General features: G+C 44.0%; 1 protein-coding gene across 1 annotated transcript; it reads right to left on the bottom strand.

The window, feature by feature from the left end:
• Positions 1–18553: 18553 nt before the first annotated feature.
• On the bottom strand, positions 18554–19492 carry LOC138528112 (olfactory receptor 52K1-like). The gene has a single exon (XM_069639565.1). It carries the CDS (start codon positions 19490–19492, stop codon positions 18554–18556), a length of 939 nt encoding a protein of 312 aa, XP_069495666.1.
• Positions 19493–26660: the final 7168 nt, after the last annotated feature.

Here is a 26660-nt window from a genome sequence, read left to right as displayed (position 1 = left end):
AGGGAAAGCAGGGGCAGGGGTCCCAATGACAAGGATCTCCATCTTACTGGCATTAAGGCAGAGATCGTTGGAGGCGCGCCAATCTTGAATCTCGGATAGAAAGTCACGAATGAGCGAGAGAGGAGAGGAGGCTGAGGGGAGCCTGAAGGAAAGCTAAGTGCCATCCACATACCACTGAAAGTTAGAGAAGGTAGAGATCAGGTGGGCCAAAGGGGCCAAGTAGAAGTTTAAAAACCATGGTAAGAGGATAGACCCCTGGGGAACACCATAGATAGAGAGAGAGGTGGTAGAGAAAAAGGGACTGAGTTGGACCTGGGAGGGGCGGTCCAAGAGGAAGGTCAGCCACTCCAGGGCCTGCTCGTGATGCCCAGATTCTCACAGAGTCGATTGATCAGGTTGGCGGGGTTGACTGTGTTGAAAGCAGAGGAAAGATCAAGGAGGATGAGGACAGAAGGAATGCTGGAATCAAGGTTAGAGACCAGATCTTCACGGGTGTTCAGGAGAGCAGTTTCTGTGACTCTGGCAGCTCTGAAGCCAGACTGATGGTCATGGAGACAACCAACAGATTCAGTGTGGAGAGTAAGCTGGAAGATGGCAGCTTTTCTAAGAGTTTGCCCAGAAAAGTGGTGATGGAGATTGGGCGATAGTTTGCCAGGCAGGTAGGATCGGGTTGAGATGTGCTTTTGGGGAATTGCTCCTTCATTGATAACAGCTTCCAGAGGGGCTTCAAGCAGGAGGTCGTATTTCCCACATGACTTAGATCATTGAATGACACCAAACTCCCTGCAGACTAAAATAATACCAGTAACCGAGTAAAGAGTTTTTCCTGTAGCTCCTGACTCATCTGTACTGCAAGGCCCCATCTAATCATAGGTCTTTATTGATATAAACTGATATTAAGACACTTTTAAAAGGGAGATTCATTCTGTTACACTTTAACTGAGTTTTAAGCGGACAAAGATTTGCTGGGTAAGTGCTGCTGTTTCAAGTCTTTCAGTTGAAATTGTCTTATCACATATGAGAAAGGCAGCTATTGGGGCTGGGAGATTTGTAAGGTGCTGACTGCAAAGGTATTCTATCTGGGAGATTGGTAAGGTGCTGGCTGCAAAGGTGTTTTGTCTGGGAGAGTGGAAAGGTGCTGGCTGCAAGGGTATTGCGTCTGGGAGATTGGTAAGGTACTGGCTGCAAAGGTATTGTGTCTGTGAGATTGTTAAGGTGCTGGCTGCACATGTAATGTGTCTGAGAGATTGGTAAGGTGGTGGCTGCAAAGGTATTGTGTCTGAGAGAGTGGTAAGCTACTAGCTGCAAAGGTATTCTGTCTGGGAGAGTGGTAAGGTGCTGGCTGCAAATGTATTGTGTCTGGGAGAGTGGTAAGGTGCTGGCTGAAAAGGAATTGTGTCTGGTAGATTGGTAAGTTGCTGGCTGCAAGGGTATTGTGTCTGGGAGATTGGTAAGGTGCTGGCTGCAAGGGTATTGCGTCTAGGAGATTGGTAAGGTGCTGGCTGCAAAGGTATTGCGTCTGTGCAATTTTTAAGGTGCTGGCTGCACATGTAATGTGCCTGGGAGATTGGTAAGGTGCTGGCTGCAAAAGTATTGTGTTTGGGAGAGTGGTAAGATGCTGGCTGCAAAGATATTGTGTCTGGGATAGTGGTAAGGTGTTGGCTGCAAAGGTATTGCGTCTGTGCGATTTTTAAGGTGCTGGCTGCACATGTAATGTGTCTGGGAGATTGGTAAGGTGCTGGCTGCACAAGTATTGTGTCTGGGTGATTGGTAAGGTGCTGTCTGCAAAGATATTGTGTCTGGGAGAGTGGTAAGGTGTTGGCTGCAAAGGTATTGTGTCTGGTAGATTGGTAAGGTGCTGGCTGCAAAGGTATTGTGTCTGGGAGAGTGGTAAGGTGCTGGCTGCAAATGTATTGTGTCTGGAAACGTGATAAGGTGCTGGCTACAAACGTATTGTGTCTGGGAGATTGGTAAGGTACTTGCTGCAAAGGTATTGTGCCTGGGAGATTGGTAAGGTGCTGGCTGCAAAAGTATTGTGTTTGGGAGAGTGGTAAGCTGCTGGCTGCAAAAATATTGTGTCTGGGAGAGTGGTAAGGTGTTGGCTGCAAAGGTATTGCGTCTGTGCGATTTTTAAAGTGCTGGCTGCACATGTAATGTGTCTGGGAGATTGGTAAGGTGCTGGCTGCAAATGTATTGTGTCTGGGTGATTGGTAAGGTGCTGGCTGCAAAGATGTTGTGTCTGGGAGAGTGGTAAGGTGTTGGCTGCAAAGGTATTGTGTCTGGGAGATTGGTAAGGTGCTGGCTGCAAAGGTATTGTGTCTGGGAGAGTGGTAAGGTGCTGGCTGCAAATGTATTGTGTCTGGAAAAGTGATAAGGTGCTGGCTACAAACGTATTGTGTCTGGGCGATTGGTAAGGTACTAGCTGCAAAGGTATTGTGTCTGGGTGATTGGTAAGGTGCTGACTGCAAAGGTATTGTGTCTGGGAGAGTGGTAAGGTGCTGGCTGCAACTTTATTGTGTCTGAGAAAGTGACAAGGTGCTGGCTGCAATGGTATTGTGTCTGGGAAATTGGTATGGTGCTGGCTGCAAAGGTAGTGTATTTGGGAGATTGGTAAGGTGCTGGCTGCAAAGGTATTGTGTCTGGGAGATTGGTAAGGTGCTGGCTACAAAGGTAATGTATCTGGGCGATTGGTAAGGTGCTGGCTGCAAAGGTAATGTGTCTGGGAGATGGGCAAGGAGCTGGCTACAAAGGTATTGTGTCTGGGTGATTGGTAAGGTGCTGGCTACAAAGGTAATGTGTCTGGGAAATTGGTATGGTGCTGGCTGCAAAGGTAGTGTGTTTGGGAGATTGGTAAGGTGCTGTCTGCAAAAGTATTATGTCTGGGAGATTGGTAAGGTGCTGGCTGCAAAGGTATTGTATCTGGGAGAGTGGTAAGGTGCTGGCTGCAAAGGTATTGTGTCTGGGTGATTGGTAAGGTGCTGACTGCAAATAGATTGTGTCTGGGAGAGTGGTAAGGTGCTGGCTGCAAATGTATTGTGTCTGAGAAAGTGACAAGGTGCTGGCTGCAAAAGTATTGTGTTTGGGAGATTGGTAAGCTGCTGGCTGCAAAGATATTGTGTCTGGGAGAGTGGTAAGGTGTTGGCTGCAAAGGTATTGCGTCTGTGCGATTTTTAAGGTGCTGGCTGCACATGTAATGTGTCTGGGAGATTGGTAAGGTGCTGGCTGCAAAAGTATTGTGTCTGGGTGATTGGTAAGGTGCTGGCTGCAAAGATATTGTGTCTGGGAGAGTGGTAAGGTGTTGGCTGCAAAGGTATTGTGTCTGGGAGATTGGTAAGGTGCTGGCTGCAAAGGTATTGTGTCTGGGAGAGTGGTAAGGTGCTGGCTGCAAATGTATTGTGTCTGGAAAAGTGATAAGGTGCTGGCTACAAACGTATTGTGTCTGGGAGATTGGTAAGGTACTAGCTGCAAAGGTATTGTGTCTGGGTGATTGGTAAGGTGCTGACTGCAAAGGTATTGTGTCTGGGAGAGTGGTAAGGTGCTGGCTGCAAATGTATTGTGTCTGAGAAAGTGACAAGGTGCTGGCTGCAATGGTATTGTGTCTGGGAAATTGGTATGGTGCTGGCTGCAAAGGTAGTGTGTTTTGGAGATTGGTAAGGTGCTGGCTGCAAAGGTATTGTGTCTGGGAGATTGGTAAGGTGCTGGCTGCAAATGTATTTTGTCTGGGAGAGTGGTAAGGTGCTGGCTGTAAAGGTATTGTGTCTGGGAGATTGGTACAGTGCTGGCTGCAAAGGTAATGTGTCTGGGAGATTGGTAAGGATCTGGCTACAAAGGTATTGTGTCTGGGAGATTGGTAAGGTACTAGCTGCAAAGGTATTGTGTCTGGGAGATTGGTAAGGTGCTGGCTGCAAAGGTATTGTGTCTGGGTGATTGGTAAGGTGCTGGCTACAAAGGTAATGTGTCTGGGAAATCGGTATGGTGCTGGCTGCAAAGGTAGTGTGTTTGGGAGATTGGTAAGGTGCTGTCTGCAAAAGTATTGTGTCTGGAAGATTGGTAAGGTGCTGGCTGCAAAGGTATTGTGTCTGGGAGAGTGGTAAGGTGCTGGCTGCAAAGGTATTGTGTCTGGGTGATTGGAAAGGTGCTGACTGCAAAGGTATTGTGTCTGGGAGAGTGGTAAGGTGCTGGCTGCAAATGTATTGTGTCTGAGAAAGTGACACGGTGCTGGCTGCAATGGTATTGTGTCTGGGAAATTGGTATGGTGCTGGCTGCAAAGGTAGTGTATTTGGGAGATTGGTAAAGTGCTGGCTGCAAAGGTGTTGTGTCTGTGAGATTGGTAGGGTGCTGGCTACAAAGGTAATGTATCTGGGAGATTGGTAAATTGCTAGCTGCAAAAGCAACGTGTCTGGGAGATTGGCAAGGAGCTGGCTACAAAGGTATTGTGTCTGGGAGATTGGTAAGGTGCTGGCTACAAAGGTAATGTGTCTGGGAGATTGGTAAGATGCTGGCTGCAAAGGTATTGTGTCTGGGAGATTGGAAAGGTGTTGGATGCAACAGTAATGTGTCCGGGAGATTGGTAAGGTGCTGGCTGCAAAGGTATTGTGTCTGGGAGATTGGTAAGGTGCTGGCTACAAAGGTATTGTGTCTGGGAGATTGGTAAGGTGCTGGCTGCAAATGTATTTTGTCTGGGAGAGTGGTAAGGTGCTGGCTGTAAAGGTATTGTGTCTGGGAGATTGGTACAGTGCTGGCTGCAAAGGTAATGTGTCTGGGAGATTGGTAAGGAGCTGGCTACAAAGGTATTGTGTCTGGGAGATTGGTAAGGTACTAGCTGCAAAGGTATTGTGTCTGGGAGATTGGTAAGGTGCTGGCTGCAAAGGTATTGTGTCTGGGAGATTGGGAAGGTGCTGGCTGCAGACCCACAGGTGTTTTCTGTGTGTCTCAGCCTGCCCATGACTTGGCACATGGGGAGTGCTTGCGTGTCAGAGCCCATCTGATTCTTAAGGCTCCTGGGAGAGAAAATGCACGCAGTATGCTACAGCCCCTCCCCTCGCCGGCAATGTACTATAGAGGGAGAGACAGAGGAAGAGGGGAAGCTGTGTGCATGGTGAGTGGAGGGTCTGCAGCTCTGGGAGAGAGCAACTGGACAGACTTAGGCAACTACCAGATGCTCGTGATGGATTTGTTGGAGACACTGGCAGTAGAGACTTGTGACTGTGCTGACAGTCAGCGGGAGACCCCGCACATTTCAGCTGGGAAGATAAACTGGGACAGTTTATCTCACTATGTTGGTAGAATAGCGTCTGTACGTAGGGCAGACATTTCAAATGGGCAGAGTCTGCCTGACCTGGGACGGATTCTGAGCTCTGGCACAAAACTAGAGTGGAGAGCGAGGTGGGTGGAAGGACTAGAGAAGAGATTGTGTGCTTACCAGCTTCAAAAGCTCATCGAATCGCTCACTGTGGGAGCAACATGCGCACCAGTGTCACTATGAGGATGTATAACGTCTGTTACTTTTCTCATGTACTAAAGTGTTGGTGAGTCTTCAGTAAATTAGAAAAGCTGGGTTGGCATCCAGAGGAAAGTCTAGCTTTTAAAGGAAAGACATGTGTAGAAATGTTAACAACACGTCACAGGTGCTGTATGTTAACACATTTGTTTAACATGCAGAAGAAGGTCTCTGCAAAGGAGAATCCCTTCGCAGTGGCTGCTCTGAATTAATTATGGTGACTAGGGCCGCTGTCAAGGCATAGATCGGGCATGTGCAAAAGCTGAGGCTTTGTAGCCTGGCCACCACATTCTTAGTTCAACAGAATATGGTGCTTTTAAGAAAAGTGCTGCTCATCCATGCAAGAACACTTTTCTATTTTTGTTTTCGAACATGTTTCTAGGTTATCAATTACTCTTGATATTGTTTTTAAATTAGTCACAAAGTGGCTTTCCCATTGAAAAGACTGTTGAAGTAATGGGGTTCTCAGGCTCACACACCACACTGGGGTCAGGAGGTAAGTTATAGGTAAGTTTATTCCTGACTGTGAGCACAGGTAAGTTAGATGATAGAAGGAAGGAAATACTGGGACATCCACCCAAGCCAGCAGAGCAGCTCCAACTGTCACTGTAGAAATCCATAGAACCTTGTGCCACCAACACTCCAGGTTCCCTGTCACCATCCTGCATCCACACACACAGATGCCCATGTGACATCACCATCCTGCATACACACCCAGATGCCATTGCAACACCGGTCTCTACCATCGTTCTTGTTCACATCCAAGAGGCAGGGAGAATTTTCATGTCATACTGACTCATGCCTGACAGACATTAGCACTAGGATGCTGGATCAAGAAATCAAACCAAGTTAGTTTATTTTAGCGTGAATTTAGTTACAGACAAGGTCAGACAGGGAAAGGTGGCAGCCTAGATAATTGGGGTTGCTATAATAGCAGTTTTAAGTTTTGTCAAGGCATTTTATTTGCAAAAGGGGACCAGGAAATCAGGTACAGTTTAGAATTTCAAACCCTATTAGTTCAACAGAGTGGATATGCAGTATTCTACTTTTGAGTCCACTTAAGGAGAATCACCCCAATCTCAGAGTGGGGGTGTACAGGAATAACGGTTCTAAGTATCAGCATTGTGTGTTCTCCTCCCTGGTATCTACCTTGCTGCTATTTACTGACTTTTGCAAGGTGAAACAATACCGGAGTTTGTTAGTTTGTCCGATTGCACTTTCACCCAGGCATGGGGATGACTTTTGTTAGATCCTGGAAACTATTCGGGGAGGACACAACCCTCCAGGAGTACATGGGATAGCAGAGCCATCATTGGAAATCTGCACAGTGATCTCAGACACCAGAGAAACTGACATAGGGTCATGGCCTGGTTGACAGTTTTATCTGGGAGGTCAAATAGTTCCATTGTCGGCTGATCGTGGCAATCACCACTACCCATGTTCCGCTTCCTGGATAAAAATCCACTTGGCAATTCTACAGAATTCTGACAGATATAATGCAGTGTAACCAGTGCAGATTCCAAGTGTTTTCCTTGGAATAGGAGCAGTAAGACATGTCTCAAATTACATGAGTTAGAAGGATAAATGTATGACTTCAACAGAAGAAGAACCAATGCTAGTTCTGTAGGAACCACCCTGTTTCCAAGGATTGCATTAATCAAATGTCAATATATTTGAAAACTCCAGCTTTGAGGATGTCATTGGATGAACTAGATACTTTTGTACTCTTAATACATCTATATACCCTTCCTGCGGAAGCTGCAAGCCCATCAATCCTTCAGGAGTATTGCCTGTCCACCCAGTCAAGGGATACAACAGCAGAATCATTAGATGGTGATCGCTGTGTTATATATCAAGTCTAATGCTTGCTATCTTAGAGTAAAAAAGGGCCAATGTTGTCACATATGCCCTATGATGCCCACTATGGAGGCTCTTATTATGCTTACCCTCTTTACTCCCAACTCATACTTAGTAAGACAATAATAATCAGAATGTTCCTTTAGGGTCTGGAACTTAGAATATGGAACAGAATGTAACCATGGGAACCCCCACCATGTCACCTTGTTCTTGCTGCTACTCTATGGCTATAGGGGCTGCTGTGGAGCAATATTCTGATTGCAAGTAGTGCATGATTGATTGACCTTTTAGTATTATAATTGATTTGGCATTATATTGTCACATATTCATTGTTAAATGGCGTGTTTATATACTTACTAATTGAATAGGAGAAGTTTCAAATGTATTGAAAAGAGCACCAAAGCTGTCTCACGACTTAATAAGTTCACAGAGAGGCTGAATACAGCATCAGTGCTCATGAGCAGGCGACAGGAAGTGCAACGGTTGATTGTGCTGCGTTTCCCTTTTCACGGAACAATTGATGTTTCAGCACCTTGCCTGTTTGGCATAAGTGTGCCGGTCAGGCACGAGCCTATGATGTCTGGCTCATGACTGAGAGTACATCACGTGGACCTTTGGCTACTACTCCATCACCATGAAGGTGGTGAGCCACAACCAATTTCATCAGAAATGTATGATATGTAATAAGAATGGACATGTAACAGCAACCTTATAGTGACATCAGCACAATACATCTTAGAACAAACAATGGTGTTATACCTAACATACAGGCAGCAACTCATTTTGTTTCCTTTGACTCGGGTGAATGAGGTTACCACTTGATATCACTTAATTATCAATGTGTCAGATAAGTCAATTCAATTTGCTAAATCTCTCTCCCACAGGTTTTCATGCAGCAATCCTTTGAGGAATTTAAACATCTCACCTAGGAGAACTATTGTTTAAAATAATATTCTGTGCTTTATAATCAGATACAGTAAAAGGAAAATGAAAAGGATGAGAGAGCAAGATGAAGAGCAACATGTCCTAGAATCAGATTCTAACAGGAACTCTTAATAAGATTTTTTTAAAAAATTGCATTTTGTGCAAATAAAACAGGAATGGAAAACTAAAAAAGCATGTGCAAGTTTTCATTATTGTCACATCATAAGTCCTTACGGATGATCATGAGGCAAAAAATTATGTCATCGCTTCAGTTCAAAATGGAGAATTGTAGCATGCTTGATGTTTCCGCAGTGTATTTGGAATGCGATGTGTGGGTGAATGGGATGGGTGAATGTAATGAATGTGCAGAGTGAGTGCTAGAATGAGAATCCAGGAGTGTCAAGGGAGAGTGTCAGTTGGAGAGAGGCTTAGTGAGAGGAGGTCACCCTGCTGGTGGGCTGCATAACTAAGACTTATAGAATATACAAGTCTTAATCTCATCTGTTTCCGCATAGTACTTTAACTTTGCACCCACCAGCATGAATCCACACATTGGCCTGATGAATGCTGCCATCCTGTAATACTGGAGGTCAATCCTAGTTGGGCGCTAAGGGTTTGCGGGCACCGGTAAGGATGCCGGTGCCTGTAAACCCTTACCGCCCTATTCCGAGATCCCTTAGCGGGTCCCAGCAGGAACTGCTGGTCTGACCAGCCGTTTTTTGCGGGACCCATTATGTGACCCTGGAGCTAATAACAGGCCCGCAATTTGCGGGCCCGTTATTAGCGCCTTCCCCATTCCCATTGAGCCCTATGGGGGCTCGAATGGGAATGGCGAATGGTTCAATGAATGGGAACCTATCGTGTCCGCATACGTCGGAATGTCCCTATTCAGTGAGACCGGACCCAGACCCAAACCCGGGTTTGGAGGCAGCCATGGCACTAATAGCGCCATGGCTACCTCCAAACTCGTAATGAACCCCACTGTCTGCACTACATTTATGCCCCTACACCACGGGTAACGGTACGTGCCCCACCAATCATTGCCGCCGTGCCCGCTTAGCCCTGTTGTCCTGCTGCGCCTCCCTCTGACAGCTTGGTTTTGGATACTGCTCTGTGCATTGTAAGAGGTAAAATCATAGAAGAAGAGATGGTCACTAAGGAGTGTATCAAGGGATCGAATTTGGAAGGATTGTGGATGGTGAGGGATGAACCGTGGGTGAATGAAGGGTATGTCATGAAGGGAGAAAGGATAATACCACCTTTGGGTGTGAGAAAAAGAATGTTTCATATTGCTCATGAAGGACATCAAGGAATTATGAAAACCAAGCAGGTTGTTTGAGCAGAATATTGGTGGCCAGGGTGTGTTTTGGAAGTGGAACGAGTTGTGGGAAATTGCATATCATTCACGTTGGGTGAGAAAGGTCTGGTGACAAGGGAGAGGCCCATGACTTTGGTGCCAGTCCCCAATTGCCGTGGGAGAAGGTTGTATGGATATTGTTGGACCAGTTTGGAGTAGTGGTGTGCAGAAGTATTGCATTGTCTTTATTGATATATTGTCCAAGTGGGTGGAAGTGAAGACTTCTAGGAACATTACAACCAAAGAGGTTGTGGAATTTATGGAAATTGTATTTAAATGGGAAGGTTACCCTTGTGAAGTGATCACAGATCGTGTGAAGTGATCACTGATAATGGTGTTGAATTCTGGTCTAAGCAGATGTGTGAATTCATGAAAGAGAATGGTGTGGAAAATAAATGTACTGCTATAAATATCACCTCAAAGCCAATGGTGTGACAGAAAGGTTCTACAAGGTTATAAAGGATTGCATAAGGTGGGCATGGACGAATGATGAAGATTGGTAGAAGGTGGTGAAAAGTAGAATTGAAGCACATTGGTTTTCACCGTATGGCGTGACTGGTGTATCCCCTTTTGAGTTGATTATGGGAAGGAAGGGGAATTGTAAATTGAGTTTTCCGTAGATGAAAAGAATGAGATGGTCTTGGGAATGTGTGCAGAGAACAAGGATGCGTGTACTAGAACACCAATTATTAACAAGAAACATTTTGTCAGGAGGAAGGCGGTCAAATTGAGTCACCTGCAAACTGGTGTTGTAGTGAAGGGGAAGTTGCCTGTGGCTGTGAGACACGGACCATTGAGATGGTCTAAACCCTGCAGGGTCAAGACGGTTTTCAATAATGCGGTTATGACAGAGGATGGAAAACTTGTTTTCCTAGCTTATTTTGGGGGGCGTGCAACAAGTACATTCTCGTCCATCCTGCGTGTAGATTCTGTGCTCTCAACATTTAAAGAAATAGAATTTGCTATACTTCCAGTGTTTCACAGATATCATACCAAGTCTACTTCTTGAAAGGATTTCAAATCCTTAACTTTTCTGTTAACATCAAATTACTTAAAGACTTACTCTTTGGCGTTAGGATCTTTGGCCCATCATATAAAATGAAGTTTGGCATGTATCAGGGTCTTTTCTGAAGTAAACGACGCAGCACGCTAATATCATATAATGTTTTGTACTGTGTGATGGAGCCTGTGAATTTCCCCTTCTAATCCGCCAGGTTGGTTTTCCCTAATAATTTAGCAGCCTGATATAGAGCATTCATATCTGATTTTATTTTGTAAAATGTCAAATGTGAAAGCACAGCATGGTTAACCGGTTTTAAAGAAATATGCTCTGGTTGGGTCTTGAAGACAGGGTTGCTGATTACTACATCCATGTCAAAATATAATTCATGTTTAATAAGTATTTTCAGCAAATTCTCTCGATATCATCTCTTGTCATGATATGATAGGTTATGTTTAACATGCTTAATACCTAGAGGGTTAAAGCGTGGACCCGGGGATCAAACCTGTGGTGCTCCGTGTCATCTTGCTTCCAAGGCGAGCACGTTGCCCCTGAGCTATCCTGCCGAGACAACCTGTTGTGTAATATATGTCATTTAGTGTCACTCAGCATCTGCCTCTGTGACACCTTTACATCCCAAAGTGCCTTTAATAAACAGCCAATGAATTCAGATACATGTCATTTTCCCACCCAAATCATTTCACCATATCTTACTGCAGTGTTAATTAAGAGGGGCGGGGAGGGGGGGGTCAGTGGTCGGAGTGTACGAAAAGAAGGCGTGGAACTATCGTCCCTACTGGCCTGCACCGCTCCCCACAAACCCCATCGTCACCCCCGCTCCCACGCACAATACTCCAAAACACATGCACCTGCTGTTTAGGGGAACATTTAGTGCAGTGCACTGAAAGTGCAAGTTTCAACTACTTCCTACACTTTAATATGAACAGGAATTATAGGAACAGTAAAACTTAATTAAAAGCACTGCTCAAGAACGCACCTGCCCACTTCGACCACTGGGGATAGTCCCCCATTCTCCCCTGCTAACCACGTCCCTTTCCCCTAACGCCCAATTCCTCGATGCCTTCCTCTATACACCCTCTATGTACCCGTTTTACCTGGAGTGAATTGTTCCTTGGCAAAATGCTGTGAAAAACCTGCGCGCAAATGGGGGGTGCCATGAATTCTCCGTGGCTTGCACTTTCTGGAACATCCAGTGGTGTTTCAGGAGGTTCTACTGCACTTCACATGACATTGCATACATGTTCCGCATGATCATATTTTGGATTATTTCACCCACTCATACTTTTTTTGACCTGCATCTTCAGTGCAAACAGTGTGCAATGTACTTTTTAGACCTTCAGGGTTGGCTCAAAAGGAAGCAGGGTTTTTATTTTTTTCAAATTGGGTGCCGGGACTTGAGATCCTTCCTGCTCACTGAATTCTCACCAGCTAGTCTTTATTTGTACCTGGCCGGTGGTCTATCACGATTACATTTGTGTGTGCACTTATCGGGAAAATAGCCACTATGCAACATCATCATCATCATCATTGCTATATTCCAAAAATAGTGTCCATAAAAGCCAGCGACACACTGCAGCAATTCATCAGTTACAAATATAACTGAATAATTATTAGCAAAAAGTAACGCAAATACCAAACGATGACACTAAAAGATCCTAAGATCGCAATCATTTAATTATGAGTAAAACAAAGATTAGAATCTTAATGCAAGGCTAACACCGTCATCTTTAAACAACTCTGTTAAAAATTTAGAAGGCGAAAAAAATAAATAAAGTGTACCCCACTTAAAAATCAGATGGCTACAGTTCATAATGTATGGCTCATGACCCAGGCCCTTTGTAAAAACCTACCTTGTGCAAAACCACCACTCACGGGTGGGGGCCTTGCAAAAAGACAGCGCTTCTTTCAATGACTTTGATCCCCTACAACTTTGCATGCGAGTGAGCCAATATTTCTGTAATATAATTTAGGCAGGAAGTAAAATAAAAATGAAACTCCTCTTCTGTGGATTTTAGGCTACAAAAACCATTTTTTCACATGATCCTTGCCTACGTCTGGACGTGCAATGTGCCATTGTAGGTTTCCCAAGCAAAGCTTAATATAAAAGGTTTTGCTAAAAAGTATTTAGTTGTGTCTCATTAGGTTGCATGACAAATAATTGTCCATTAACAAACTACTCACAGTTTTACTCAATATGTCAAAGTTGCCCAGTCCCAGTATCCATGTTTTACAGTCTTCACTGTAAAGTGATGGCAGTAGTGTGGTATAATATGTGAGTCATGTCAATTGAAGTTAAACTCTCATTTCCATGTTTAATCCAGGGTCAAGAACAACCCACAGATATTATAAACTTATAGAAACTCATTTGACTAGAACTGAAACCAAAACCAGTGAGGCCTCATAATCAATGTCAGCAAGACATATTTCAAGCTGTGGACAAGCCCTCAGCAGCCCTCAGCAACCCATTCAGGAGGGCTAAGAGAGTTTTCAAGAACCGATGTTTACCTATCTTGAGACAATTCACATTAGTGTTGTAAAAATGTGTGCTAAAAAGGCTTACACTTATCAGCTGCGGGAGTAGCACTCTAAACGGGCAGGGGGTCTCCTTGATAGCCACAAAGTAATTTGAACTAGCCTGGAGAATGCCTTAAATAAATGTCTGACTTTAAAGAAACATAGATGATGTAGATAGGTCACAGGTAAGTATACAAGGTTTTAGCATTAGGCTGAGGCGCAGCAAACAGACCTCAAAGCATGCTTTTTCAGAAACGTGTGCTTGTTTCATTAAATTGCTTAGAAGTTGCAGCGACTGGTAGCACATTGCAAATCCCACCATCCCAGGATCACATGGTAGGAAGCAAACAACTTTTGAGATCATAAACAAGAGCTCATGGGTCCCGCTGAAAGGCAATGAATGCACTATCATCTTATAATTTAGCTTCTTAATTTACGAAATCTGATCTATTGACAGTTTCAGAAAACCCAGAGCAGTTTCAAATTGACCCTGAATACATTTCTGCCTGGGAAGAAGGTCGAAGAGTTATTAATGTGCAACATTTACACAGTAACTTTCTCTTGGTTCAAGGCTCTGACAGTGTCATGGTAAAAGACTTTCTCATGAGAACGTAGATGAGATGACCGGGGTGGTTAAATAAAGTTTTGCTGCTCATCTCAAATTTGTCAGTGCATTGCCTCTATGATGTGGGAATTGGGGTTTGGATTGCAATGTCACAATGGGGGACCAATGGTAGTGTGCTAAGGTTTGTGGGACCCAATCATAGAAGATAATGTATGCCCTTCTATAGGGGTATGATACAAATTCAGCAATCAGATTCTTGTGGGTAGACATTTAATGTTACAAAATTATTAATGTAAATTAGTTTATCTGACTAATAAAGCTTTTCATTTGGGCGGGGTTCTTTGAAAGTGTCTTTTCATGCATTTCTGTTCCCTGTTCTGTTTGAAAATGTCTGTCCCAGCTGCCTCTGGTGCCCTGAATAAACTTCTTGACTGGTGTACACTTCTTTTGGCAACTTGTGTAATTTTTTACTGGTGAGTTCCGAGGAAACCCCCTGAACAGTTTTGGAGGCCCTAGCAGGACACATCAGCTTTCCCGATCAGGCATTGGGATTCCAGCTCTATTCCCGTTGGAGTGTGGGATTGCACTTGCTGACCAGTCCTAAGAGCTCAAAAATCGAGGAGGTCCATGGACGCTGTGTTCCAGAAGGTCCACCTGGTTAGACCATTACCTTTGCTATGAAGAGGTACTGGCCTTTAAATGGATACGTTGAGGTCGAGAAGAGTGGAGAATCTCCTAAAAGGATACGTGAGTGTACCCATGCATGAACACACAGGGGGCGGGAGGGATTTTTTTTTATAATGTATATTACTCACCATCAAGAGGTGAAGGGTGATTAGCCATTGTAGTCTTAGATTTTAGGTCCATTTATCCGATAGGGAGTACATCTGCATTAGAGCAGAGGGTTGCATGGTAGTGTGCAGACCTTGTTAGACAAGAGTTGCGCATAGTGCAGGCAATTGCTATAGTTCTGTCATTTTTCATATTCTTTTGGGTTAAACAATTTGAACAAGAGAAGGAAAAGGGGGAAGAAGCATTTTTTGTGAGTAGTGACAGTGTAAGGTGATAAAGTGGAAGTTGTAGCAGTTTTCTATGTATTGTAGCTGTTGAAATTATGGAAGGAGCAAAGCCGAACTAGCGTGTAAATAGCAAAAAAGCTGTTTAGCGCATACAGGGGACGTGGTCGAACGAAGGGAGGAGCAACCGCACTCTCGATTTGCTAACATAGGGCATAGTTGTTAAGGTGGTGGGCCTGTGGAGGGGGCCATTTGCATACTAATGAAAACGAACCGGACGGGCCTGTAGAGAAGGTCATTGCATTTAAGAGCATAATGAGAGGTGTGAGAGGGCGGGTTCTGTGGGGGGGCCATTGTGAATGAAATAGGGTGAATGAGTTGAGCTGTAAGTGTATGATTGAATGATTGGAAGTGAGTGAATAAGGATACAAGAGTTTAAGGTTTAAATAAAAAGGGATAAGAAGAAAAGGGGGAGGGAAGAGTACTTTAACAATCAGGAAGAAGGTGCGATAATGTTGTCCCACTGAATGGACACACCCCATGATCACATGTGCAAAAAGCTGCCCCAACATCACAATAAAATACAAAAGCACCACTTTCAGAGAGTGACACAGTGGGGAAGTGTTATCTGGAATGGCCCAGGGATGGAACATTCCACACAAGTTTTTTTGACAGTATGTACTCATACCTATCAAGGAGCAAAGCTCAAAAAGGGGCAGGACATTCTACGGGTCTGGAAGCTGTACAAAGAAAAGAAAAAAGAACCAAAGAAGGTAGATGGGGGAGGAGGAGAAGGGGAGTACCCCCTTTGAAACCAGCTGTATACAAATCCTCGGCGAAAATCTTAAGGTAAGGAGGGAACAAACAAAAAGAAAGATGAGTGTGCAGCTAACTCTGGTAATAAGGATGAGAAGGGTTAAAATAAATATTTAGTGGAAAATACAAAGAGCACACAACAGCAACTTGCTCAGTGTTCAGGAAAGAAGAAAAAGTGATGGAAAGGGAAATAGATATAAAGGAAAGGAATGAGGAAAGACAGCAGATGAACAGGGGTGGACAGCACGAAACATACAAATTAAAATTGATAAATGGGGACAGGACTTAGACAACAGCGAACTAGATATGACAGAGGGCGATCATACTGTATCAGATTGGGAGAACTTTAGCAATAGCGACCATAGGGATGACAAATTCGACACTAGCAATCTAACAAATGTAAGCAGGGGAAGGATAAGAGACGAAAGGGAAAGAGAGGAAAGAGATGAATCATTGGGCCACTGGGTCAATAGGCTTCGGAGTAGGAAGACTAGAATGGCAGTAGCAAAAAAAAGACCACAGCGAGGTAATAAACCCAGAGCATGAAAGCAGATGCCCCTTTTGCATAATGCAAAGGGAGCGGTACATTACGTGCCTTGGCAGACAATGAACAGGGATAATTTGGACTACAGTTTACCTTCACTAATGGCAGGAGCGAGTAAGTGGATTTATGTTTTTGTGAAGGAGACAGCAGGCATTCCGCTGGCCACAGGGGACATTAAGAGTTTATTGTCGGTATTGGTGGGGGAGCAAAGTGACAACATTTGGCAACAAGCAGGATATGCAGGGTTAAAACTAAGTTCTAACATACATGACGGAGCACCCTTTTCGAGCACACGTATGGAAAACTCTGAGAGAGCTGTATCCAGATATGTCAGATATAGGGTCAATATTAGCATAAAAATGAATCCAGATGAAGACCCCGCTGAGTATATCCGGTCCATACAAGAGATGTGGACAAAGGAAAATAACAGTCATATGATGCCAAAATACCTTTGTTTAATTACATCTTAGTGACAGGGCTCGCCGCGGATGCACAGGTTTCCCTAGAACTATAAGTTGGAAAGAAGCGAAAGGATGGCCTGAGATACAGCCAACTAGTGTGCATTATTGTAAGAGGAAGCGGAGAAAGATAGAGATAGCAGATAACGCGGTAAAAGGGGAAAATATATTTGTGCAGAAACAAATGGCTAAATAAGTATGGAAAGAGCAGTGCTCACAGAAGCTGTTGCTGCCCCACCCACCCAACAAGGGGGCCTCCCAGTAGCAGTGGCAAAACAGCAGGGAGGATACACGCAAGCACCTTACGATCAGCAGTGGGGTACGGTGCAGATGTAACAACAACCAGCATTTAAAAGCACACAAGAGCCAGGGTTTTCATATGCAGGAGGAGTATACAATTACACGGGACTGTACCAGAAAGGAAGAGGATAGTATCCAAGAGGAAGGGGAGTTGTGTACAGGGGTATGAAGCCACGGATAGAGGATAATGTTTTTTTGCATGCTGCATCTTTGGTCATTTTGCCTGAACTTGCCCACTTATTGCACAAACAGGGCAGCAGGGAGTGCAGCAACAGCAGGCATATATGCAGATGCTGACACCTCAACAGATGCAAGTGATACCACAGCAGCAACTGCAATTGCTGCCCATACCAACACAGGGTATGCCAGCTTAGGGGCAAGCACAAGTGCAAGGTGGGGAGATGGCGGACGCAAAAGTATGGTGAGTACACTTCAAACACCAGAAGAGACACAGGTACAAAATGCTGTGACCCAATAAACGGGAGTGACAGTGGTGGGGCAATCCATTCACATCTTCTGCTAACACATTTCCCAATGGGGTGCCCACAGGAAGTGCAAGTGTGTGCTGTCCTATCAGTAACTGAAGACTCCGAAGTGTAGCCCGAGGTAGCAGTTCAAATAGGACAGAGGGGATTGTCCGTTCTCATAGATACTCAGGCGACCAGATCATGTATGAAAGGAAGAGGGATTTCCATTAACCAACACACATATGGACATACAAGGCTTTTCTGGGACAATTTTGAAGGTTCCTCTGACTAACGATTTGCCATTAACAATTGTAGAGTAAGGGCTAGCTTCCCTCTCTGTCTATCCTGTTAGATAGATGGTACACCACTCGTGCACTAGGGACAGGATACTCAGCAGGGTCAGGGTGTCCTTCTGGTCTGGGTTATAACAGGTAACACAACACAAGTATTGCTCCTTTCAAGAAATGTTGGTAATACCTACAGTCCTGTTTTGGTCTTGGGTGATAATGTGACTGAAAGTGACAGAAAGGTCTATACATCCCTTGAGGATGTGCTAAAAACAATAGTTGTTTCCCCCTAAGTGTTGTTTGCCTCTGGAATAGGGTCACCAGACTTTGGTAAAGATTGGAATCTCCCTGCATTATGGAACTTAAAATCTATCTGTAGGACCCTTGTCTGGTACGAGGTGAGTCGCTGTAGATGGTGTCCAGTTAAAGTTTCGAAAACAAAAGGATCGAATTCAAAAGGTGGAGTGCATTCGGCCGAAAACCAAAGGATCGAAAAAAAATGTAAAATGTTTTTTTTTGCTCTAGTTTAGCTTTAAAGGGGTGTTTTTACACCAAAAACAGGGGTTGGGGGGGAAAATGTAGATCCTTTTTTTCAGTCGAATTGACTCGACCCTTTTGTCATTCGATCCTTTTGATTCGGTACCATGACCTATAACCGCTGTAGATGCTATAGTAGTGAGTCCTGGAAGGACGGGGCCTTGAACGCAGCCCTGGAAGGTGTCTACCAGAGATTGCTAAGGGTTTTGTTGCAGGAATTGGTAACTGGAATACTCCCCCTTATCGACAGGTTGGAATTTTGCGTTGGCTTGATTTCCATGTCCATGAAGTCTGCATAGTGATAGATTTGCTGGTGGTACAGCACGTTTAAACCAGAAACACATCTTTAGAATAGCTTTTTATTAATCCTGACCATTTGAAGGGACTTGCTCAGCACAAGGAGAAGAACCTCAACACCCTTTGTCTAATCAGATTTGTTTTCACGCCATAAATTATTGGGTTCAGCATAGGTGGGCCCATGAGGTAACATGTAGCCAGCAAGATATGACTATGAAGGGGAACATTATTGCCAAACCTATGAACAACAGACGAGAGCACCACTGGGATGTAAAATACTAAGATAGCCCCTATATGCGAAGCACAGGTGCCAATTGCTTTCAGACGTTTGTCGTTGGATGCCAGTCTAAAGACCGCTCGAAGTATCAGAACATAAGAGAGGACAATGAACATCAAGTCTACCCCAACAACTAACAAAACTACTGCTATGCCGTAGGTACTGTTGAGGGTTGTGTCAGCACAGGCCAGCTTCAGTACAGCCATGTGCTCACAATAGGAATGGTGGACTTCAACGGATTGGCAAAAGGGAAGCCTTCTCAGAAGAAAAGGCAATGGAATGACCATAACAACTGCTCTGGCAAGAGCTGCTAGACCAATTTTAACAATGACAAGATTAGTGAGGATAGTCGTGTATCTTAAGGGATTGCATATGGCAACGTAGCGATCGAAGGCCATGGCCAAGAGCACTGATGATTCCATCATGGCGAATGAATGGATGAAGAACATCTGGACGAGGCAGCCATGAAAACTAATTTCCCTCAAGTCGAACCAAAGAACTGCCAACATTTTTGGCATTGTCGTAGTGGATAAAACCAGATCAATAAAGGAGAGCATGCAGAGGAACAAGTACATGGGACCATGGAGGCTGGGTTCCATTTTGATAATGAACAAGAGAACAACATTTCCCAGGAAGGCAATGATGTAGGCTGAGCAGTAAGGAATCGCAATCCAAATGTAAAGTGTTTCAAGACCTGGAATGCCCATCAAAATGAAAGCGGAAGGACTGTAGCTGCTGATGTTGAGTTCTCCCATGACCTTCGGCAGCAGTTTTATGTCATTTTTGATTAGGGTCTTCTTTCCTATGAATAAAAGGAAAACAGAATAAGAAACGTATGAATTAGAACCAAACACAAAGGGCCTCATTATGAGCTTGGTGATGTTATCAGTGCTAAAACCGCCAAACTGAATTAACATTACCACCAGTGGCAATGGTAATTCTTCACCTGATTATGGATGTTTGTTACTCCCTATCCTGAGTAACCAAGGGATTTCATTGGGGAATGGCAGTGTTACTGAATGTGGGAATACATCCAGCACAATTACCACCATTCTAAGTGGCGGTAATGCTTCCTCTCACAAACAAGCAGGTTTCTTGCACAGGAGTTTCAAACCCATAATTAGGTCAAATAGGGGCAATGACGTTAATTTCTATTTTAAACACTACCACCATAGTTTAGTCTGCGCCAAATCTAGACAGAAATATGACTGTTAGCATATGCCACACCTAGATGGAATTTCAGAAATGTGATTGTTAACATATGTGATTCTTAGCATGCACCACACCTAGAATTCTGAACCTAGCTTGCGTCACATCTAGATAGAAATGTGATTCTTAGCAGGCACTACACTTAGAATTCTGAACCTAGCTTGCGTCGCATCTAGATAAAAATGTGATTCTTAGCAGGCACTACACTTAGAATTCTGAACCTAGCTTGCGTCGCATCTAGATTAAAATGTGATTCTTAGCAGGCACTACACTTAGAATTCTGAACCTAGCTTGTGTCGCATCTAGATAGAAATGTGATTCTTAGCAGGCACTACACTTAGAATTCTGAACCTAGCTTGCGTCGCATCTAGATAAAAATGTGATTCTTAGCAGGCACTACACTTCGAATTCTGAACCTAGCTTGCGTCGCATCTAGATAGAAATGTGATTCTTAGCATGCACCACACTTAGAATTCTGAACCTAGCTTGCGTCGCATCTAGATAAAAATGTGATTCTTAGCAGGCACTACACTTAGAATTCTGAACCTAGCTTGCGTCGCATCTAGATAGAAATGTGATTCTTAGCATGCACCACACTTAGAATTCTGAACCTAGCTTGCGTCGCATCTAGATAAAAATGTGATTCTTAGCAGGCACTACACTTAGAATTCTGAACCTAGCTTGTGTCGCATCTAGATAGAAATGTGATTCTTAGCAGGCACTACACTTAGAATTCTGAACCTAGCTTGCGTCGCATCTAGATAAAAATGTGATTCTTAGCATGCACCACACTTAGAATTCTGAACCTAGCTTGCGTCGCATCTAGATAGAAATGTGACTGTCAGCATGCACCACACTCAGGAGTCTTAACCCTAGCTTGCGTCGCATCTAGACAGAAATGTGACTGTTAGCAAGTGCCACTCTAGTATGGAATTCTGAACTTTAGCTTACGCAGCATCTAGCTAGAAATGTGACTGTTAGCATGTACCGCAACTAGATGGAATCCCACATTTGCAAGGCAGCAATGCCAACTAACCATCCAACTAACAATTCCATTCCTCTGCATACACCTCTCAAACTATAACCAAACACAACCACAAGCCTAAAATGCAGCAATCCGCACAAACTTCACAACAATGCAACAACAAAACAAACCACACATAGACTTGCACAACAGCACATGACGACTACGGACCATAAAACACCCCAAGCCCAGCGAACGGACCCACCGGGCTGAGGCTGCCAACAGCACATCACTGCTCTTTTGCACTTTTCCAGCTTATTCCCACTAACCCACCCCCTCAACTCCCCTTTTTTCAGAGCCGCCAGAGCGCCAGGGGACCACTACGGTGGTGATTGTGCGCGGTACAAATGTCCTTTAACATTAACCATACTCGGAATGATTCAGTTTAAGTTTCCATTTACTGTATTGTTAGCTAAAATGGGTCATTACATCCAACAAATAATTGTTAGAAGAGATTTAATTATTTAACATCAATGACTGTACCAAAATGAAATCCACAATTGAAAATATTAACAGGAGGACATTCAACAGAAAACAACAAATTAAATAGCTATGGTCACACTGAAAACATTGTCACTCAGTGCAAGCACACAGCATATTTACAGTGAACTATTATGAACAGTTTTTTTGTTAAAACATCTATCAAATGTTTAGCTGTTAAAACATATACCATGCTACTTACAATGGCGAACAAATGTAAATGTCAAAACAGATTTCAACAGATGAGTCCCCAATAAAAAGTCACTACAACATCTATTATACCATACTTAGAGCATGTTTACAATTCCAGGTTTTCCCTAGTGGTGGCATTGAAAATTGCAATAATGTGACTTCCTTAGGCCTCTTGTAAGATCCTTTAAGTTTATTACATCTTCTTAGATTAGCTTTAAAGGAACAGTTACATAGAACAAACACTGGCAACCATCACCCAGGCAGGGGCTCTGCAACTGCCTGGGCTAGGAACCCTCACCACAAACATTCTCTCATCCACACCATAACATTCCGTATTACCTCACATGCTTCCGCATACACTTACAAGCACCTCACAACACACCTCCTTTTCTTCCAGAGACACCACACATACATATACACACACAGGACACATCTCAACAAAAACCTTACAAATACTGGATCATTGTTAAATGCACTTCACTGGTGACAATAAAGAAAAGTTAGATTAAAATGAAATGAAATATCGTGTTAACAGCCTTCTTTCAATATTAGCTTGGCCATGCAAGGCATTGAGAATACTATAACATAGTAACATACTCTTAGCTGGTTGCCATAGAGCGATCCAAGCACATCCCATTTGGATAGAATACCTAGGATTCATTAGAGGCATGATATGATATAACATGTTAGGTTATTTGCAACGTGCTGAATACCCAGAGGTTCCTAAGCGCGGACCCAGGGATCGGACCCGTGCTGCTCTGTGTCGTCTGGCTTCCAAGGTGAGCACTTGCCGCTGAGCTACGAGTGCTACGAAGGCTGTTAAATAAACCCTAAAAACTGGGCAAATCAGATTGTCCCTAATGTAAGCTATATACACACCATCCAAGGGTGGACTGGGTACCAAAATCCCTGTTTTTTTTTTTGCAAATTGGCGCATATTACACCAAGAAAGTAAGTGCAGTGAGCAAGCCCAACTCTTCCATGGTGCGTTTGGAGGTTATCCCCCAAGAAGATTTGGAATTAAGGAGTCCAAAGCGTGCATTGTTAAGCACATTTCTAGGGTCAATAAAGTAGTGTAACCTATTGGAAAACCTGACTTAAAATGTGTTTGTTAATTTATCCTTGTGCAGGGGGCAAGAATTCCCGGGCATTAGGTGTTTGTAATCGCGACTTAATGCCCCGATCAAGCGTAGATGCAGGTAGGGCTTTGGGTACCTAATGCCTGGGAATTACAGCCCCCCTAGCTGCACCTGGGTTCTCTATCAGACTCCCACTGCAAAAAAATGGCGACAGGTTTTCTGTGCATATCGACAGCAGAATGCAACGATTCCAACATGGCCACGCTGAGAGATTCCCCGGCTGAAGAGGAGAGTATGTATCGCTGTGGACTATTGCATGATGGAACCTGGAACAGCAGGGAAAAACGCAGGGCTCCCTATGGACAAGGTATGTTGGGCAGAGGGGGCTGAGGGGAGTTGCATCTTCGACTTAAAGACACGTGGTAGGGAGTACAGGAGGACTGGGAGAGCACTCTGGAGCTTTCTGCTTCTCTCTGGCGGACATGGAGGGAGATTCCAAGCAGATGCCTGGTCAAAGGGCCTGCAAGTTGCTCTGAATTCCCTGATTAGCTGAGCCAATTGAAATGTTCCTTCCTAAATGTTAAGAGACGCCAAGCTTCTGCTGGTCTTGGTCCTAACCTACTGAGTCACCTGAGAGAGACCTTATCTGCTGCACACTCTGCCCAAGCCTGCAATAGCTGACAGGAGAAAGGTGATGGGTTTGAATAAGCATGGTATAATTGTGAAACAGTGAATTCCTGAGAGAAAGTGAACAATGACTGTCGGTTGAGCAGTATGTGGTTCATGTCAGGTAGTAGGTGTCCGACCTGTTAGACCTGAGGCAGCAGAGTGGCTAAATAGGTCCCAGTCTCTGTGGGAAAGAAGAGGTGGGGACGAGTCAGTGGGTTTCCTGCTTAAAGATCTGCACGAGCAAAGTGACAGATTTCTGGTTCTGCCTCTGTTTAAGTAGGGCCCCCACTTTTGGTATTGGTATTTTGAGAGTTGCAGTACCATAAGCATAGACTCTCTCATCAGTCCCAAATACAGCTTGACCTTTTCGGACACGTCCAAAGATTGGCCCATCCTAGGGATTCCTCATATGAGGAAAGGTCTTCATAACCAGGATCCCCCAGTTTAGGCCAAGCCTTGCTTTTTCGTTTGTAATGTAGTTGCTCTCTGACATTCCCACATTCAAACGGGGGTTGTCCTATGTTAATATCTGTTTTACTTAATAAATAACCTAGTTTAGTGTATTCTTTCTTGTGGAAACCTATTCTTGTGTATAGAGGTTGCCTTGTCATCATTCTGGATAGCTTCCATGAGCAAGGATGAGCTGCCAAAGTGATTTGCTTGTGTTTCCCTAAGGGGATGGGTCAAACATGTGTACTACAAAATAAACTGGCAGAGAACAAATCATTGAAATGCTCCAGTATGAGTTACTGCATTAGGCCAAATGATTATACTCCAATGCAGTTCCAATTTCCTCAGAAAGCTCTTGCTAATATAAATTGTCAAATTATGCTCTCTTGCCTTACATAAACCTCCATCCAGGTACACCACTACTTTTCCTCTGAAGTATCCCTTATTCACAGGTAAGTGGAAATAGAGATCACCTACCTTAACTAGTCATGATTTGCCATGAGATAACTGGTTTCCTTTCAGTGGTAGAAAAAGAAGGCGCTGCTAATTGTGAGCGTGTAGCTGTATCACTCCATTGTGATGAGCAAACATCACTTTAGGCCTCATTACGAATTGTGTGGTATTCTGGCCATAAATCCGCTGGAATAGCGCCCAATGGAATTACCGTTACCATAACTTGGCAGAGTAAATCCCAATCTTTTCAGAGTCCGTTGGACTCTATGGGGTTTTTTCAGCCAAATGACTGCTGTCAAAATTACCGCCATGGTATTTCTGTCTATTCTTTGCCGGACAGTGGGATCATTTACCTCCAGAATGATGCTGGAGGTAAATCCCTCACTCCAGGGCCATACTCGTAGTATTGCAGTGCGGGAAAAGTGGAGGTAATTCCGTTACCTCCAATTTTTCCACCCACCCCCATACTTATAATGAGCCCCTTTAAAGTCTATTCCAGCCCCTTTAGTGTATGCAGCCTCGTACTCCTGTGTCTCTCATCATCAATGAGCCCACACAAAAGAGGCCCATGGCACGGAGGCTCAACAGGCAATCTCCTGACCTTCCTGACGGTCAGCCTGCCACTGATGCCAACGCATATGATGTGATTCAAAGTCACAAAGGACAGGCCTCATGAACAATACCATTGATTACTTTTTGTGTATTCAGCTGACCTTCTAGCTAGGCCAAATCAGGGCATTGAGCCATGAGATTCAATTGATAACCAGTATTAATTCTCATCTGTTGTTGGAACTTCATGGGCCTCATCATGAGTTTGGCAGTAATCTGGCGCTAAATGCACCAAATGAGCACCAACATCGGTTACTGTTACTGCCACTTGGTCCTGTGAACTTACCACAGGATCCTAACTAGCAGTTGTTACCATCTCTGATACTGCATTTTCTTTTTTCTTTGAGGAATGAGACTTGCCTAAAGACTGGCCTACAGCTGAAACAGCCATGCCAAGCAAGGTTGCAGTGCAGAGCTGTGGAATGCCTGATGCCTCAGGCTGATGAGGCCAGCTCAGGCTCCTGCTGAGAATGTACACAGCGACGACACTGCTGGCTCAAATCCCAAGGCCAGTGGCTGCCTTGCAGAAATGGCACTGAAAGCCTTTCGCAACTCCAGGCTTCCTTTCCCCCTATTCTCCGAAATGGACCTTTTTGTTATTATACGTGTTTACACGTCCTGTTTCATGGGTGGAGAACGGATTTAGCCACTCTGTGTGTGTATGTAAGGATGAGCCAGGCCTGGGAGGGGCGGGGCAGTGAACAGCCCTCCCATGCACTGGTGTGTTTGCATTTCAGCCCATTTCTCTCTACTTCTGGTCTTCTATGCATTATTAGTGTTGAGTGCCTGAAGTGCCCAAGGTGTTGGGGCGCAACGGTATTGTGGGGAGTATAACAAGCCTGTAACGGCAGTATTGTGGTGTTAGTCCCCATTTTGTGACTTTGTAAGACTTCCTGGAGATTTTGTTTTATTTACTGTAAGCATTAATTCCGCTGCAGTAAATCTGTCGATGTATTGCTTTCAAGTGAAGGATTTACCTCCAACCTCAAACTCGTAGTTTGGTGGTGCAATGAAAATGGCTGCAATTCCGTTACAGCAAAAAAAAGTGGAGACAGGAAAGCAGGAAACAATATGGAGTTACTAACCCATTCCATGGGTTTAGTCCGTGGAATGAGTTAATAACACCATTAGCATCCAGGTTACTAAATCGCTAGGTATTTTCATTCATTGAACCTGATGCTGTGCACGTACCGTTCAATGAATGAAAATTTGTTGCCAAGATGGCTGCCATGGTTGTAGAAGGCAGGGCTCAGTACGGCACATGGCAGCCGGAAAAGCGAGAAAGCCGTGAAGCTGATTCCATCTGACTCTACTATTTTGTGAAGATACTGGAGTTCAATATAGGGTGAGTAATTTTGTAGGCAATTGCATGCCATCGTATTTAATATATCACACAAATCTTTATGGACACTATAAATATATGGGGTTCTCATTTTCTTATTATTATCTTTTAGAGTCTTTGGGCTCTGCTAACAACATCTTAACATATGCAAGCCATGGAATAGGAATCATTATTACAGAATCAGGGTAATAGGCTATTTAGTCATCTTAAGTGTGAGTCTGTATTTCTTAAACATAACATGGGTATCCTGCTTTCGGGTATGTAAGTTATATTGAGGTCCCAAGAGTAGCATACTTTTTAAACTTTATGGCTAATGATAAGCTAACGGTGCAATCGTTGCTTTGGTCTTTTAAATTAACCTTATGTTAAGGGAAGAAACTGCTCTCCTATGATGACTGGAACTGTTTTATGAATAG

This window comes from Ambystoma mexicanum, chromosome 7q, assembly GCF_040938575.1.
Source record: "Ambystoma mexicanum isolate Mex_15411 chromosome 7q, UKY_AmexF1_1, whole genome shotgun sequence".
NCBI classification, from domain to species: Eukaryota; Metazoa; Chordata; class Amphibia; order Caudata; family Ambystomatidae; genus Ambystoma; species Ambystoma mexicanum.
This window is presented reverse-complemented; position numbering and strand designations above follow the sequence as displayed.